Raw genomic sequence first — 18,468 nt, forward strand, 5'->3', positions numbered from 1 at the left:
CCTGGGGAGGGGGGGCCGGCCCCCCGCCGCTTCCTTCTCCTCGGGGCGCGCCGGGGGGGCCCTGGGGCGGAGGGACGCTGCCCTGCCCTCCCCGGCCCAGGCTGCGGGGGAGCACGTGGAGGCCGGGCGCCGCGGCCGAGCTCGCGGAGCTTGGGGGGGGGGGTTGCCCGGGGTTGGGGGGGTGTCCGGCGGTCCTGGGGGCACCTAACGGCGGGGGGACTGGGCGGCCCGGCCCCCCAGCGGGGAGCGGGAGCACGTGGTGGCAGCGCTGCCGTTCGGCCGGCGCCGGTCGTTAACGCCGGCCGTCACCTCGTCGGTGTTCCGCTATGCCATTGCCGTTAACAGCCGAGAAGCCGCTCGTGATTCGCAGAAGAGGAGCTGGCGGGGATTGCCGTACCGTTCGTGCCTGAGCGCGGAAACGCTTCCTTTGGCCGAGAGTCCCTGCACCGAGCGCCTGGCCCGCTCGCTGCTGCTAGTTTGTAGGGCGTTAATTGGCCATCTGCGCGAGCAGAGGTACTCTTGACTTTGAAGAACGCGAGAGAATCCCTCTTCAGAAATAAAATGCAGTGGGATTTCTAGGAGATGTGCAGAGCAGACGAGAATAGCGATGTGACTGCAGTTGTCAGTATGTGTGGTGATGGTGGTGCGATGCTGCTCAGAACAAAGCCCGCTTTGCTCCTGTTGTAATGCTCTTTACTTTTTCCTCTCTCTAGAGCGAGGCAGAAGTGAATCCCAAAGCTTACCCCCTGGCTGATGCGCAGCTCACCAAAACGCTACTCGATCTCGTGCAGCAGTCCTGCAATTATAAGCAGCTACGCAAGGGAGCCAACGAAGGTGAGACCTGTGTGTTGCAAAGTGTCCTAGAAATCATAGCGAGGATTTTGTGAGAAGCTGTGGCTAGAGAGTGTCTTTTCTCTCTAGCTGTGGGCCGCTAACTTTTTATAGATCTAGCTATTGCAAGTGTCTCCTTCCTCCTCCTTCTAGCCTTCTTAAGCAATATTCAGGGACAGAACTAAGCTGTAATCTTTTCAACACATATATGCAGTTCTGGTGGATGCCCAAGCTGTGCTCCTGGTGCATGTCCTGTGATCACATGTGCTTTAGTGGTGTGGCACTGGGATTACCAGATGCCTAGCCAGTTCAGAATCATTAAAAGATTTGCGTCTGAGGGTATCTCTAGTGCAGGCCGCTCAGAGAGCGGCTCCCTCTGCAGTTGGATCAGGTTGCTCAGGGCTTTGCCTAGTCAAGCTTTTAAAAAAACAAAACAATCCCTAAGGATAGAAACTCCATAGTCTCCCAGGGTCCAGTTCCCATGGCTTAAACCCATCTCATAATGGGGCAGGGCGGGGGGGGGATATAAAATACCAGCACATCCCCAGAATCTCACTGAGGCAACAGTCACAGTCTGCAACCTGTCCTCCTTCCCATGCACTCACGAGGATGGTCTGGCTCCATCTTCTCTGCCATCCCCTTGAAGTAGTAGAAGGCAGCAGCCACACAGCTCCCCTCCCACCTCGGCCCTCTCTTCTCCAGGCTAAACCAACCCAGCTGCCCCAGCCTCCTCTCATCCATGGTGCACCCCAGCCCCTGCCCAGCAGCACCCCTGGGCTGGCCTCACTCCCCGGGGAACCTCTCCGCTGTGCTCGAGGGCAGCGCTGGGCACAGTACCCCAAGTGCAGCCCTCTGAATAATACCCTCCCTGCCCCTATAGCTGCCATTTTCCTTTGGCCTCCCCTCACGCTACCACTAGATCTCCTTCTTGCTCATGCCAATTTCAGCATCTCCTAAAGGTGTTTTTCATTAGATGGGCTGTCCAGAAGGACCTAGACTTACTCTTCAGTTTCTCTTACAGCCACCAAAACACTGAACCGAGGGATAGCGGAGTTCATTGTGATGGCGGCAGACGCAGAGCCCTTGGAAATCATCCTGCACCTCCCTCTTCTCTGTGAAGACAAGAACGTACCTTACGTGTTTGTGCGCTCCAAGCAAGCCCTGGGCCGGGCCTGCGGTGTTTCCCGGCCTGTCATCGCCTGCTCCATCACCATCAAGGAGGGGTCACAGCTAAAGCCTCAGATCCAGTCTGTCCAGCAAGCTATAGAAAGACTGTTGGTCTAAATGCCTGTGAGTTTAAGTCTATGTGGAATAGGAAAGCTGAAGGCAGGGGGAATTGTCCAGCTTCAGTTGAGATTATAGTTTTGATGTCAGTGTTCCATTTCAAAGCACCACGTTTTTGTTTAATAACAGCTTAATTCTTAGTGTTTCTGCCTCTCCTCCCCCCTCTTTTCTATTATTCCACTCCAACACATTCATTCTCATTGTATTACTTCTTGAAAAGTGATTGTACAACTGTATTTCCTGTTTGATGTTTAAAAGAGAGAAAAAAAAAATCCCCCCCCTTATCTCCATGTTTGCCTGCTCGGGGCTTTTTTTTTTAACCCACCCAGGGGCTTCCTCTGTGTTGGAGTATTTTGGTGACACTTCAGCCTCTAACAGGCATAAGTAACTCTGTGTGTTCCTGAATGGTTTAGTCTATTGAGGATAAAGCATGTTGGTTCCCCGCACAGCGTGTGCATGCAGACTGCTGGAGTTGTTGCTTTAAGTGATGGAGCAGCATAGACCACATATAGGGCAGGCAGCGGCTACTGTGTAGCAGCAGACAGAACCAAGATCAGTACTGGTAGCACAACCTTTTTTCTTGAAACCAGACAAGGGACTTCCATAAGAGGTGTACAGGGAGCAGAAATCTTATGGCAGTGCACAAGGGCAAATCTCTTTATCTCGCTTATTTTTAAATACTGACTTTTTAAGAAAAATAAAATTGCTGACAAAGCTAAACATAATTGTCATTCCCTCGGGGAAAGCATTTGCAACTAACAGAAGTGTTCCTGCTTGTAAAGCTAGACTGCTCAGAGATTGCCTAAAGGCTATTGCAGTGCAGTAGTTCATACTCTTCAAGTTTTCTTTGTGTGGACTGTACCAATGAGCTTGGGCTACCTAGGGAATTTAAGCGCAAAACACATGGTAGAGAGCAGCCTGCTGTGGCTTACAAGTACCCTACATCTGGCTGATAACTATAAAAAGTATCTCATGCTTTTAGGGAAGCTACTGTACTGTTATCACCTGACTGAAGATGAGTGCTATAAGTCATGGCCAAGACAAGAGACCAAGTACTTTTTCAGGTAGATCAACCTGTGTCTCAAGAATGCTAGATAATCACGTGCTCTGGAAAAGCGTGAAGCACCACCAGCATTCTGAATTAGTGGTGGGTTTATGGAGCTAGCTTTAGTTAAATGCATATTGTATAATAAATCCAGTTACTGCTCTGAGCAGAATCTAAACCTTTGTGTTGGAATGGGTCGTATCAAACCTGTCTTCTACTGCAGGATGCCAAAGCAAAGCTAGTGTGCAAAGACCCAACAGGTACAATAGCAGAAGGGAAAATAAGTTCTCCTGTAATGTTTCCACAGAGGCACTAACTTCATACCTTTAGTAAGTACATCCCCAAGCAGATGAAATCAGCTCATGAAAGACTGAAGACAAATCGTGCCTGTCTATTTTTGTAAGTGGCTGATAAACAGTAATATCCTTGCTGAGGTGAGCTTAATACAAAGATTTTGTAGTCCTTTCACTTCTATGAGGTTTAGAAAGGCTGCTCTTCCCTTCTGCTGATGCTGCCTGTTGAGGTACTTGTGTTTAAAACCACAGTTTGCAAAGGATTTGTGCTATTGTACCATGCCAAGACAGCTGATGTAAGACAAAGCACATAAGGAGCAGAAATAAAGGATTCTTGAGCAAGCAAAACCGTCTAATTTTCTGCTCTGAAGCCTTCCATCACCGTCCCTTTTAAACTTCCACTTAATGCAATAGCCTGCTATTAAAAAAAAAGCCAAAAGGAAGATCTGATAACCTAGAACAAACATGCCATGATCATCCAAAGCCTGGAACATATTGTGCCTGGGGGTTAGCAAGCCAAGAGAGAAGTTAACAAGGGCATTTGGGGAATGGAAAATTCACAGAATGAAGGACAGGATTGTATCACTATTTTATTGCGTTCAGTTTGAATCTTGCTAAGAGAAGTGTCTAGTAACTTCTTTGCTGAAGGGCAAAATAAATTGATTGCATAGACAAATATTCATTAAAAGTCACTATAATGCAGGCTGATTGAAAGTATCCTAGACTATGTAGCTTCAATACTGCAGAGCTCGACATGGGCTATAGCTGCTCTTTCGAGAGGAGCTGTGGAGGTGGAAGCAAGCAGCCTGCTGCCACAGCTAGGGTGGTCACAGCTGGCTCCGATGTATGTGCCGCATGACAGCACTGCTACAACCTTAATGTATGACTTAATTCTTCAATAAGTTGCCTAATAGTTTGCGTGCCAAACACAGGAATCCCTGAACGCTAAAACCACCACACAAGACCAAAATGGACACCTTATGTATCCTATGTTTGCCCCCTGTAGAAAGTTACAGTTTAGCTAAACAGTTAGTAGTTTCCTAGAGCAAGGGCAATGACTATTAGTTTTAGTCATCTTGCACTGCAAGACAGGTGGGGCATGCCAGGGGTGGAAGTTTAAGAACCAAAACACAGCCCGAGATGCAGTCTCTGTAAGTGTGATGAAAAAAAAAAAAAAAATACTGGACGTAACAAGGGCTACACTCCACAACTTGCTATTTTTCTGTTTCTAAAGCACAGATTTGAGTACAGAAGCCTGCACAATAGTCTGACTCATACTTGCTACAGAGGTGGAAAAGCTCTATGCCATTGCAGTAATTTAACTGGAGTAAGTGCTTGCAGCCTTCCAGGGAACATGACTTCTTTTTTTTTTTTTTTTTTCCTTTTTTAAACCAGCTTTTGCTATTACCATTTAAAAATGAAAAACCTGGCTGTGCAGCTTTGTGAAGTGCTGGCTTTTTGCCCAAAGGTTTGGCTACTGCTTCCCAGTCATGATTTTCTCCTTTATGATCTGCTAGTAATGTCTATAACGCTAATGGTGGCAAAGAACCCAATTGGATCACAAGTACTGATACTGACTGGCTGTTTTGGAGAGCAGGAGAGTAATACACCACATTTATACCCTCTGTTAGCACAAAGACTTGACCTGCTGCTTGGATTCACATGGTGCCATTAACACAGATCATTCTGTTTTCTTACATTGAAGTGAGTTTTGCTGTCTTTATGATGCAAAGATGGTACAGCCAGTGTTGCAAAATAAGAAGTCCAAAATAACTTTTATTAAGAAACCAGGAAGGCACAACTGTGTTCACTTGCAGTGGGTGACCTGCGTTAGCAGGGAATTTCATTCTGCCTTTGGCTACTGTGAACAGAATCCAACTTTGCAGAGATGTTTCACAACTAAGAGTAAAAAGTTTCTCCACTGCTAGATGCAGCAACATTTAGCCGCCTTCTCCTCCACAGCAAGATTAAACAGACACAGCATCTGCATAAGACAACTAAAATTTTAAGCAGATGGAAGTCAGCCAGGGCCTTTCACTCCTGCTTAGTGCTCACTGAAGTATTCAGTTAACGCATCCATGAGCTCCTGCTTCTTTCCTCCACCCTTCAGCCCATAAAGCCGGCACACGTCCTTCAGAACAGGTACAGTGAGCTTGCCTAGAGTGCCCTTCTGCACATGACTCCGCAGCTCATCTTTTGAGAGTTCTACCTTGGGCCTCTTCTCAGTTTGACTATCAGAAGCTAGAAAGATAAATTTTAGATCACCAAGATTTTAAACAATTTCTTAATAGAAAGGCATCAACGTTTCTTAGACATACGACAGTTGGTGGCCATTAGCACATGGTACTTAAACAGCTACCTACACACGGACCTAGTTTACACATTTTGTTTTAAGAAGCAGGTATCACTCACCACGTAAGTCATGTAGTATTTCATTGATAGGAGTGATCTCAAGCTCAAGTATGAAACTTTGTGTTCTGACGGAAAGACCACCCCCAAATGAAACTTTTAAGGGATTCTCATCGAGACAGCAGAATGCAATGATTCCACAGGGAGCTCAACTAACTGACCCTCCCACTTTATGCAGTTTCATAGACTCCCAAACTACACAAGTACTTCAGCATTACTTAGACATTTAGCCCTAAAGATGCCCATCTTGGACTTGCCGAACAGCCCATGCATAAAAGTCTGCTTCCTCACCAACACCAACTGAAAGCATGAACGATTTTACTACTCTGTCATAAAAACCAAAATTATTTAAAAAAAAAAGGTAAACTATATTTTACAATCATTTAGCCACATTGCTTCCTATACTTCACTATGCAGTTTCTCATTCCAGCAGCTCTCCAACTGGATACCACAATATCCTCTACTTCCTAAGAATCACCACTGGATATAAATCCACTTTGTTGTGGAGATGAGTAAAGAGAGTTCTTGCACAAGCAGCTTCTTTAAACTATGAGACAAACTGAAAACACAGAAACTTCTAAAGAGAATACAGACACCATGTTGTGCGTCTGCACCATCATTACTTACCTTGTTTTCGCTTTACAGCTTTCCCATCCGGATTGTAGTCAGGGGGATAAACCAGCTGCTTAAACTCCTCCACCAGGTTCCCCAGCCTGCGGTTCATCTCTTCAGCCTTTGGCACTGGCAAAAGAGAAAGATTTGCCCTCTCAACAAGAGAGTGATCACAGGGAAGTCTAAACAAGGCCATCACCAGATACAATTGTGCTTCCGTAATAATCAGCATGCAAGCATCTTGCAAGCATGCAAAATGCAAAGACATATGTTATGGTATTCCCAAATGAGAAATTTACAGCTCTTGATAATCTTGAGAGTTTGTGTTATACAGATATAATGAACTTGCACATATCCCTGAACAGGAAATATATATGCAGAACAAAACGGACAAGGTGGAAGTGATGTAGAAGATCACCTGCCTGCTTGCACTGTTACCTAGGTCTAATCTCAGACATTGAAAATACAACAGGTTACTATCTAAGGTTGCGAGTAGTTTGAGGCAGAACAGTTTGTTTCTGTCATGTATTTGTATGGTATCTAGCACAGGGGCCTAGATTATTTGTTAGGTATCACTTCAGAAGAGACAAATAGTTACTCTAACACTATTCCTGGATTACAACACAGTTTTAAAAAAGGAACTTCCCCTCCAGGAGTAGGTTTCTATCCTTTGACAAGATATTCTTCTATAGAAACTCTCACAGCCACAAGGCAGCATCATTGCCTCCTAGCAGAATCATTCTCTGAGTAACTGTCTATTTATCAGACTGAAATATTAATTAGATTCCTGAAGAGAGAAATTTCAGAGAAGCATTTGTCACCATAGAAAAAGGTGATTCAATTTTAATTTTGGAGGGTAAAGTGAACGATTTTTCCTTTATCTTAAAAGTGACAGCATTAGAAAGTAAGGTGTCAATATTTCAGAATGGACACATCCAGAATTCTACATCTTGGAAGTGCACACAACTGCAATATTTTTTAAAAGACATTTGGATTTGTAGTAGCGTATCTCTGACTTAGAACAAAGTCAAGAGCCCTCTACCCCACCCCCCTTCACACCCACCAATAATTCTCACTTGTAAGATCCTCAGCTTGTTCTGGTTCCATCATATCCAGTGCCAAAGCCTCCAGATTCCTGAAGTGCTGCTGCAAAACTGGGTTCTCAAAGCTGTCAGCCCTGTCAAGAATCCCCCAAAATGTCAATGCATGCTGCCCAGAAGACAGACAAGACACATAAGATCTACCACCAACTTATTTCAAAGTAAAACTTCCCTCCTTCCCACACAACAATCCATCTCATCAGAGGAACTGCTTTTCCTCTTTCCAATTCACCTGCTGAATCACTATCCTGTCATGCATCAACCACATTAGAAAGCTGTGCGAGACAAATGGGAGACAGTGGCATTCTACTTTAATAACAGTTAATTCTACTTTAATAACAGTTATGTTACTTTCCACATACCTAGGAAAACGTGTCCTGTAAAAGCACTTCATAAAATTTATCCTAGCTATAATGAAAAAGACCTAACCATTCTCCCTAAAGTGCTCTAATTTAAACAGTCCAGGTCTGATCTGCAATAGATCGGCAGAACCACAATAAAATGTGATACCTCTGCAACAAATGACAACAGCCCAGAGAACAAGAGCAATTCTATGAAGAACTCCAGAACATGCTACATAAAGCGTGTGGTGCCTGGGTATTCAGAATGATTAAGAATAAAGTTTAGACAAAGCTACTGCAAAGGGAAGCAATTTGCATCAAAATACATCAAAATCTCACCTCGTGGACACCACAACCCAACAATGTGTGCAACAGAGCAAGCAACAGGGTTGCACTTTCTTCCCTATGTCACACTCCGCACACAATTTATCTCCCTGTACCTGTATTTGAACCGAAGTTTTTGAATTATTTCCTTCATTTTTTCCACCTGCTCTCGGCTGGCTGGCACCTTTTCTGTAAAATCAACATTCCGTTTGTCATCTGCGTATGGTAGGAAAATGATGTGGAAACCTACATGGAAGAGAGGGAGCAAGAGAACAGTTATACAGAACCACGGCCTCAGAACAATGATTTATGGGAAAGACCAAGATGCTTATTATCTAGGTCTGATGTCCCCAAACTAGCTAGCTATTTTGTTGTAAACAACAGCAATCCATTATACCTCCTAGTACCTACAGCACGACACTGAATCCCAATCTCAGTGTGTACAAGCAACATCACTAATGGCTTTTTGAAAGAGATTTGAACTAAATGCATAGCTAAGAGCTGGATACTTGTGACTTGCTTTTTATGCAGGAGATCAACTTGTCCACCTTCCCCATCTCTCCCTGGATATGAGCTTGAAAAAGGCTTGTTTGAAAATTAAGTTAATGCCCACATGTTATTTCTGAAATGCTTCACTTTGTACACAAGCAGTGTTATTACCCTACTTCACATTCTCCCAGAAGAGGATTTTCCAGCTAAAGAGGTGAGAAAATGCAAAAGAGCAAGAGTCTGCCTTTGCTCCCTCATCATTCCCCACTCAGCTGATAAGGTGTGAGGCTCAATATGCACGATTATTTATTTAACACTTTAAAATGTATCCGAGCAGACAATAAAATTCAGGGAAAGACATTCTGTCTAGTCAGCAAGCAGAAAAAAGAGCTTTTAATTTTTAGGTCAGTTACTTGAGACTGCTAAAAAGAGGTAGGAGGCAGGGAAAATACTGTAGCCGTGTGATACCTGAGCAAGCACTGATGCAACTGGGGTTTTAAAAATAGATTCAACATCAGATGCTTACAATGACAAAACAGAAGAAAAGGGATGTTGGAAAGCACTCTCCTCAGTTTTAAGGGGAGCAGCACTAAGAACATTTTCACACAATACAGGAGGCTATTATGCTGACTGCACCTGATCGTGCAGGGAAAGGGAGCATCTCTTCCCATACCTGGAGGGGCTATCTGCACTTTCTGCTCATCCACCTCTTCCTCCTGGGGAACAAGGGCCACAAAGCGAGGGGGAGTATTCCGGCGGGCAGTGTATCTGCACAGTGCCATCACCTGCTTCTCCAAGCATTTCATCAGTAAGGCATTAAATAGCGTTGTACTCCCTGCAAAGACAAGACAGTATTGGTCAAATTGACAGCTTTGCTCCTTTGTTCAGGAACGTAACTCTAGATATTACAGTTTCAGAACCTGTGACTTCTTTTGAGTTGCTTGTAAAATTCCAGAGGTAAAAAGCAACTTTTGGAAGGGGCAGCCCTCAAAAATAACAATGTTAGTGTCTCTCCTGACCAGAGCAGCAGGAGTTCTGGTGAGAGAAATGATATCACTAACATCCGAGCAATGAAATACAGTTGAAAATTGGAAACAAGTACCTACAAAGCCTCCTCCTGGTCTGGCGGCACATCATAGTAGCAGCACATCATAGGAACTTTTGCAGAACATACTAAGAATTCAGCTTGCAATGTTCCTCTCGAGGCACACATTTGCTTTGTATTTTACTAGATTCAGTGGTCAGGAACAGACTGACATACAAGTAAGGTGTTTGATTCAGGAAACTGCTAAGCTGGAGAAGGTACTGTAAAGGTTCTTCTTTAGTCAGACATGGCAAAGCATCTGGTCATAACTCAGCCCTCTTTATCCACTGGTAGATTGAGGAGCTGGAGTTTTTTCTTTACTATTGCAGCTTGGGATGGATTAACACTGTATTTCTAGATAAGCAAACTTACATATATACATAAAAAGGGGAGAAAAAGCAGTCCTAAGCTTCCTCTCCTCTCTTTACAAGCCCATAAAGTGCTGTTAATTCAACCTTACTTCCTGAGTATTGTGTTTCCACTCCTAGCTGATATAGACTTTGTCATGGTTTAACCCCAGCCAGCAACTAAGCACCACGCAGCCGCTCATTCACTCCCCGCCCCTCCCCGCCCCCCCCGGGATGGAGGAAAGAATCGGAAGTAGAAAGGTAAAACTCGTGGGCTGAGATAAGAACAGTGTAATAGAACAGAAAGGAAGAAACTAATAATGATAATAATAACAATAATAAAAAGGCAATAATAATAAAAGGATTGGAACATACAAAACAAGCAATGCACAACGCAATTGCTCACTACTCGCCAACTGATGCTCAATTAGTTCCCAAGCGGCGATCCTCCCCAAGCTCACTCCCCCCATTTTATATACTGGGCATGACATCACATGGTATGGAATAGTACTCTGGCCAGTTTGGGTCAGCTGTCCTGCTGTGTCCCCTTCCCAACTTCTTGTGCCCCTCCAGCCTCCTTGCTGGCATCAGAAGCTGAAAAATCCTTGACGTAGTATAAAAACTACTCAGCAACAACTGAAAACATCAGTGTGTTATCAACATTCTTCTCATACTGAATCCAAGACATAACACTATACCAGCTACTAGAAAGAAAATTAACTCTATCTCAGCTGAAACCAGGACAGACTTAAAACCGGCAGTTATCTTCACTGGTTTGGGGTTTGGTTTTTGTTTGTTTGTTTTTTAACCACCTTTGCCTTCTTGTCAGGTACTAGGATCCTTCACTTTCATGAATGAGAAAACCAAATATTTTGGGACTACATCTGCATAGCTTGAATAGCTGCTTGTCATGATGGGTGAAACATTAAGCCCAACTGGCTCTTCTGCTATTAAAGAAAACAAGACTTAACTGCAGCTGAAAGGGGCAGTAACAGTTAATTCTATACTTTTTAACATTAGCAAGTTTTTAAGTTAGACAAAGATTTTACACTCAGTGATCCCCACTCAAACACACTATGAATCAGCTGGTTACCGTAATGCAAGGTGGTGAATCTTCTCTTGCCATCTTTACTTACCACTTACTAAGGACTCCTCAGGATAGATGAACTGGGAGGGCTTGACATGGTGGTGCTGTTTTAGCATTGAAAGTGGTTTGAAGCCAATCAGATATAAGCCCAGAGAATCAAACCGCTTTAATTCTTCTGTTTCCTCTTTCTCCATCACAATCTGGCGGTTTCCATATGTCTAAACCAGGGAAGAGCAGATAGTAATGCTGCCAGCATAAAAAAAAAATTGCGGGGGAGCAGCGAGGTTAGGAAGAGAATGCAATTGCTGTTTTCCACTACTGAAAAGAGGGTTATAGACAAGACAGAGTAAACTGTCACCATGAGGGCAGAGTGAAATGGCAAGTCACGGTGCGTGACCACTACCCAAAGGCAAATGCCACCTGGACATTAGCAAAATGCACTTTCCTAGGACAACGGTTAAGCCCTAGCACAGATTCACATCTCATCCTTGGAGTTCTTCAGAGCTGACCCAAACAAACGCTGGAGCGACTTGATCTGGTTTTGTGAGCCTTGCTCTCGGCTGGGTTGGACCAGACGTTTTCAGAGGTCCCATCTGATTCTAAACTTGCTTGAGCAGATGCATGTCAGCTACATACTGCTGGCAGAAACAGTGACCAAGAAACAACACTTTTGAAGCATCACTCATAAGTCACAAAAACATATTGTAGTCCAGCTGCTGACGTTAGACATCAGGGCTTAACACTCAGCTTTCTGTTCATCTCCTGTACTTTATTTCAAGAAACTAATGTCCAGTATAAATAAACTTAATATTTAATCTTAAGACAACAACTTTAAGAGCCTTTGGCATGGAACGACACACAAAGTGCTCTTGTGACAATACACCTAGCAACTGCATATCCTGCTTTGAAATAAGGCTGTACCTGAACAGAATGTGACATTCAATCTACATCAGCCAAACTATCAAGCAGGAAGGCAAAGCAAAGAACAAAATAACAAAAAACGAAGGTAATATACTTATTTTTCTGTTTGGAAAAGAGCTCCAATCCCCCCCGTTATTCACACTTGTATGTTTAATAAAATGGACAAAATCTTTTCCTAATGAATCAAAAGATAACACCAGCAGCAATAGCACAAGGCCATGTAAGGTCAGGTTCTGACAACCTGGTTCTGCCGTACAGAAAGAAATGACCTGTGTTCCTGAGTGCCCTTCCACCAGCGGCTATGCTTTCCCTTGACAGTTATGCCAGAGAAACAACCCACTCTCACTCTGCGTGGCTTATGAAGTGACCAGGCTATCCCTAGGGACATATAGATGTAAATATTTCTGCATCTGATCTTGCAAATGAAATACAAACACAGCAAGAGAATCAGCATCTCCACCACACACATCACAGAGCCAGGAAAAAGCAGGCACATAATCAATACGTTACCTGAGCCCTTTTTGTGTCACTCGGCAGGAGCAAGCTGCCTGTTTTTCCATTAAACATCCTTGTTTTCGTTTTAACCGGTTCATTAGTTTCCCGATAAAGCTTCACCGGATATGGCTTATAAGCTTTTTGAATGAGGTTGAAAACACCAACAGAAAGTGACAGATCTTTGTTCAGATACAGATTTAACCTGTGTAAAAAAAGCAGATACAGACTTGAGCCTTCCAAAAGATCACTTTTGCAAAAGAAAGTCATCTCCTCAGATAATTTATTTTCTCTGACCTCCTCCTATTCTCCTCCCCCAAAATCACATGTATCTCTGGAAACATACTATTACTTGAGTCACAATCTCACTTGTATAAAAACACTCTTCCAATGCAATCACTTCTGGTCATAAAAATGATTTAAACACAAATGCTTTACCATATTTCTTTCACCTGTTTTCACACTGAAGGGCAGCTACGCTTAAGCAGAGCACAGGACAAGTTCACATTTGGGCACCCCACTTGTGCTTAATGCAATGTGACCTCTGAATTCACACAGCTGTTCACACAAAAGGCAAAATTCCCCAAAAGAACCCCATCAAGACAAACAATACCACGATTTAAGAAAAAATAATAATCCAAGTTAGAGAAAAATTCAGAAGTAAAGGTTTAAAATTGGAGGTAATCTTCAAGTTCTGAGAGCAGAACAGTGAATGTTACTTCCTCTCCTCTAAAACATATCACTGGTATGGGATTCTTCCTCCTCAACTATTAGAAAGCTTGAGGAACATTCCCAGAAGAGGCAAATAAAGCTGAGAGCTGGAGCAAGAATGCCAGTGACAACAGCTCAGGTTGGGATTTTTTTTTTTTTTTTTAAGTACCTTAAAAAAAACACTAGGCTGTGAAGTTCATTCCCTTACTGTGCTTCCATATCATTCTGCTATGAACTCACTCATTAAAAAACCCAACTGTTACGGAACATGTGATTCCAAAAATACTTTCTCTCTGCTTCATCAAGATCCTTTTAATCTCTCTGTAAGTATCTCTAATCTTTCAGTAGGAGATCAGAAATATCAAGGCTGTGTGAATCCACACCAACTCCCTAGACAGACTGGCCACATATAACTATTTAGTAACAGGCCAAAATACCTACCAGTCACATTGAGATTAAATTTTTCTAAGTTAACACTAGTAAGAAAAGCCTCATTTCAATCAGATTTCACTATAAACTAACCATATTACATGTTACAGATTTTTTGGTAAGTATTTTACTTGGCAATGATGTCATTTTTTTGAAAAAAGGATCATTTCTGGCCAAGCTCAATACAGGAGATGTCACAGAGAGCAAAAAAGGAGGCCTAGCTTCCCTCTCCACTCTTCTCATCCACCAAGGACAATATCCTTGGAAGCTACAGAAGAAACACCAATCTTGGACTAAGGAATTAAGATGATGGAATGTAAGCACTGATGCTTTTATAGACCAATCATTCCAGAAGAGGGAGGTGAGATGCAGTCTAAAAATAACATCAGGTGTCTCCACTGAATGAAATATCATAACTAGGCACAAACCTGACTAAAGCCCGTTTGTTTGTCTCCTTTGCTCGTACTTTCTTCATGAGATGTTCCAGTTTCCCTGACTCCCCAGGCTGGATCCCAAGGTCCTCATCCTCTGCTGTGTTTATGATATCCCTGTAGAACAAAGAGATATCGAACCCTCCAGGCTTCTTCAAGTGCATCAAATCCAGGATGATACCTAGAAACAAAGAAAGAGATAGGAGGAGGACCACACAAACTGCCTTTTTCTTACATCGGCATGTTTCTCAGCACTCTCAGATTTCTCTAAGCGAAGAATTTAAGCAAGAATAAGCTCCAGATTGTCATCTGCATCAGATGTGAAAGCTTCCAGGGAAAGAGGCAAAAGACATTCTTCAACTTCAGTCAAAACAACATGCCACAGAAAATGTTTCCTCCCTAATTAAGAATCTGGACAACTTTGTGTATGAAACAGCTCTGACAAGCTCCTATAAAACATAATCTTAACTCAGGCATAGAGGGAAGTAATGAGTTTAGAAACTCCCCTTTCCCGGTTATAAAGGCTAATGGTTTAAGGAAGCCTCACAGCTTCTAGATCCAGCACATCTGCTGAACTCCAAAAACAGTGGTGATCTCAGCTACATAGCTGAACTAACGAAGCATTTGCTCTCTAGTCTCTGAGCTCAGGTTGCTGTTCTTCAGCCAATTCAAAATGGAGCCATTAAAGTAATTTTCCTTTTGTGTTAACTTAGTGTTATTGTTTCCTTCCTGGAAAATGGTGGAATAATGAAAAAAAAGTGGAGTTTGTTTTCCATCGCCCTCTCAAGTCCTGGTTTATGCTACCAGAGTAGAAAAAGAGATCCTAGAAAATAAGTGTTAGTTGTTGCATACCAGATTGGATAACAGATTTTCTAATTTAGATTAGATACCAAATTTCTCCTTTGGAAAGCTTCAGAAAGATTCCCCGGTTCTGATGATTTTACATTCTTTTTCCGTCACAGACTTGCAATGCAGTCAACATCTGCTGTGAGGATACATCACTTTTATTCTGCCCAAAATTAAAGGGGAAAATAATGACCTGTGTCTCTCAGATCACCAGCTCTGGTCCTGGCCAGCTTGGCTTTGGCACTGTCATTGGCATGAGGGTCATCCTCATTGGTGAAGAGCATGATCCTTTTGTGGCTCAGTCTGACTCGGACATCGCTGAAGAGATTAGAGCAGGCCCAGAGTGCTTCACCCAGTGAATAGTCAGCATTGTGGCCAAAGGTCTCACGGAAAAGTACTCGTCCTTCGTCTCCCCTGTATTGGTCCAGCTCTAGAACGCGCTTTGCACCTAAGGGGGATAACAGCATTCACATGCATTAGAAATACTGAAAGAAGTACCATAAACTCTTCTAAATATGCAACGAGGGTCCCTCGCAGCTCATGTCCGAGTAAGGTCCCCTAGCACTTCTGTGGCAGTGCCCTTCCAACACCTGGCTGAGAAAATGGTTCAGCATAGCCTAACATTTGCAACATTGCAAGCCGGTTACCACTTGAAAGCACATACCAGGGCCAAAAGGACACAAAGTGCCCTGGCACCGATGTGGGGCTCTCCCTCTTGAGGGAGGGAAACAGGCTGGGATCGAAGTATCGCAGACCCTCTACACTGAAAGGACAAGTGCTGAGCAGGAAAGGCAACAATTGCACCCACTGCAGAGGCATGGCACACTGCTGCGCCACCAGAGGAAGGAGAGGAGCCTGAAACACATCCTGCATCTCCACCGCACGTTGAGAAGGTAGATAATTCCTCCTGCTCTCCTGCCCCTTGTGCCAGATAGACTCAACCTAGAGGTCAGATGCAGCCTGTAGATCACCACATGGAACACAGCAACATCCAGGGCAGGTGTCGATGGCCTTTCTAAAGCTCTGCGGATTACTCCAGGCCAACTATGACTCCTTTTCCCACCTGTCTACAGCAGACTGTTTTCTCCCATAACTGTACAAAGGGAGACAAGCTTTCATTTTTCAGCTAGTGCATTCTGCAGAGCTTCTTCCTTTGTCCTTCACTCAAATTCTATAGCACTTTTGAAATCTCATCTGAGAATGTCCTCCCTCTCCCCCATTTACTACTTTATTTTCATTTCCTCAGCTGCCATTGAATTAACAGCAAAAGTGTTCATCATTAAGTACTACATAATAACTAACTATAGCATTTCTTCCTTCTCCAGAGCACACTGCTCTTCAGGGGCAGCAAATACATGATTCTCTTCCTTTTTAACAACACCCACCTTTCACCTGCACTGTCTTTATCAGCATGGTGAAGCTACTGCCTCTAACACAGGGAAAAGGGCAAACAGGGAAGGAGGAGGAAAAAGGATGAGCGAGGAGCCTAAGGCCCTTGCTGCCAGAAAAGGGAGAAGAACCTAAGGCAGTCTTTTCAGGTCCCCATCGTAATTAATTCTGAAACTAGGACAAGGCACAGTTGTTTCAGGAGAACCCCATGTGTCACTAAACCTGCATCTCCTAGTTAAGAAAATGAAATCCAACCTCCTCAGAGATAAAGGCTGCTATTAAAAGCTAGCAGACACCCCCAACCCCCCCCCCAAGACTCTGTGCTGTCAGAGAATCTGTCACCACTAGCATGCATTCTTTGCAGTCCTCCTACTACCTTTTCCAATTCTGCAACTGGCGCTCAAGCAGATGCTATGTAATTCTAAGAAATTATAAGAAAATGGAAGAGCTACATTCAAGAACTGCAAAACTTGAAAATAAGAGATGGAACACCCCAAACAGGTCAACGTATCGGACAACCTGTTCTAGCTGACCCTGCTTGAGCAGGAGGGTTGGACAAGATGACCTCCAGAAATCCCATCCAACCTCAGCCATTCTGTGATATTCTCCATCAGCTGGAATCCATGGTGCCTTAGCACATACATGCACTTTTCTGAAGCGCAGCAGACACATGATGGGCTTTCAAGAGTTCTGTTGAGGTTTAGCGGACAGCAAGTGAACCATCACATTAAAATAGAAGAAAAGACAGAGGAAAGGGATCTAAACAAACTATAATAGAAAAAGCCAAGCTCCCACTCAGTTTCTAAGCTTTCAGTAAATTTCTAAATCTATGCCTCCACCACCACCAATGCATCTCAGCAACAGGAACTTTTTTGTTCATCTGATAGCTCTCTGTTTTCAGAGAGACCAGTTACTGACAATGCTACTACACAGATTTCCTTAGTCCATCTTTCTACATAACCTTCATATCACTTTACTGCCTTTACCTGGATTGTCCAGCTCCTGGAGAACATAGACGTGCTTGAAATCTGCCAAGTTCTTGTTCTTTTCTGTACCATAGAAGACGACACCTAACAGGTCCCTGTCACTACTAATAATTTTGCTGGTATACACGTTCCGGATGCACTGAAAAAAAACGCACGCAGGTCAAAATACGATGAAAATCGGTTGTGGTAAGGGTGCAAAAGTTTTGTCTTTGGCAATTAGCAGTTTATACAAGCAGGCTCTAGCAAACAGAAGAACCGTGACGCATGGCTTCAGCTTAATTTCACGAGGAGAAAGAATGTGGGAGCTTGTTTTTCGAGGGACTACTTTCCCGGTACACAGCCTTCCATATTTTTCATTACCGTTCCCTTTCTGCAAGCAAGGCCGAGGAAATAAACATTTATCGAGCACACCACGACGGCGGCGGACTGACCTCATCCTACAGACATTTCCCCCCGCCCAGCGCCGGACGCGGCCCACCAGGCCACAGCCCTTCCCAACCCCGAGCCGCTCCAGTTCCACAGCCACCGCGGACACCCGGGGTCAGGCAGAGGGACGAGCCGCGCCCGTCCCCGCGGCGGAGCGGAGCGGAGGACGGGGGTGGGTCCCCGGCGGCGGCCCCCTCGGCAGCCTTACCTGGACGGTCATGTCGAAGGGAGTCACTCCATCCCCGTCAGACTCGAACATGGCCTTGGAGGCATCCACTAAGAAAATGAGGCTGTCCCGACCCGAGAACCTGTAGTCCGCTACCGAAGCAGGGGGGGAAATGGTTTTAGCAGCGGGCTACCCCCCGCCCGCTCACCCCACGAGGGCGGCGGGCCCCGGGCTGCCCTCCGTGAGGGGGCGGTGGGCCCTTACCGACCGCCTCGGTCCCCTCCTGCTGCTCGTCCTCGTCCTCCTCCTCCGGCCCCGGCCCCTCGCTCCGGTAGTACGAGACCCACTCCGACATGGCTGCCCGCGCGGCGCGAGCCTCACCGGCAGGGGAGGGGCGGCCCGTGCCCCCACCGGCCGCGCGAGCC

The 18,468-nt window shown here is 44.5% G+C and overlaps 2 protein-coding genes across 2 annotated transcripts in view; one reads left to right on the forward strand and one right to left on the reverse strand.

The window, feature by feature from the left end:
* Positions 1–4,072, forward strand: part of NHP2L1 (NHP2 non-histone chromosome protein 2-like 1 (S. cerevisiae)) — a 5,236-nt gene extending 1,164 nt beyond the window's left edge. Inside the window, exons 3-5 of the mRNA XM_010562309.1 lie at positions 241–475; positions 714–834; positions 1,853–4,072. Coding sequence (XP_010560611.1) covers positions 241–475; positions 714–834; positions 1,853–2,115 — 619 coding nt within the window. The 3' untranslated portion in view covers positions 2,116–4,072. The remainder of the gene's footprint in view (positions 1–240; positions 476–713; positions 835–1,852) is intronic.
* Positions 4,073–5,201: 1,129 nt separating this feature from the next.
* Positions 5,202–18,462, reverse strand: XRCC6 (X-ray repair complementing defective repair in Chinese hamster cells 6). The gene is made up of 12 exons (XM_010583870.1): positions 18,308–18,462; positions 18,086–18,195; positions 17,452–17,590; positions 15,270–15,524; positions 14,228–14,411; positions 12,678–12,864; positions 11,296–11,464; positions 9,402–9,563; positions 8,356–8,485; positions 7,551–7,651; positions 6,490–6,603; positions 5,202–5,694 (listed from the first exon to the last, which is right to left on the reverse strand). Exons 1-12 carry the CDS (start codon positions 18,396–18,398, stop codon positions 5,498–5,500), a joined length of 1,839 nt encoding a protein of 612 aa, XP_010582172.1. The 5' UTR covers positions 18,399–18,462; the 3' UTR covers positions 5,202–5,497.
* Between the last annotated feature and the right edge of the window lie 6 nt (positions 18,463–18,468).

This window comes from Haliaeetus leucocephalus, unplaced genomic scaffold, assembly GCF_000737465.1.
Source record: "Haliaeetus leucocephalus isolate CR32 unplaced genomic scaffold, Haliaeetus_leucocephalus-4.0 Scaffold0, whole genome shotgun sequence".
Lineage (NCBI taxonomy): Eukaryota > Metazoa > Chordata > Aves > Accipitriformes > Accipitridae > Haliaeetus > Haliaeetus leucocephalus.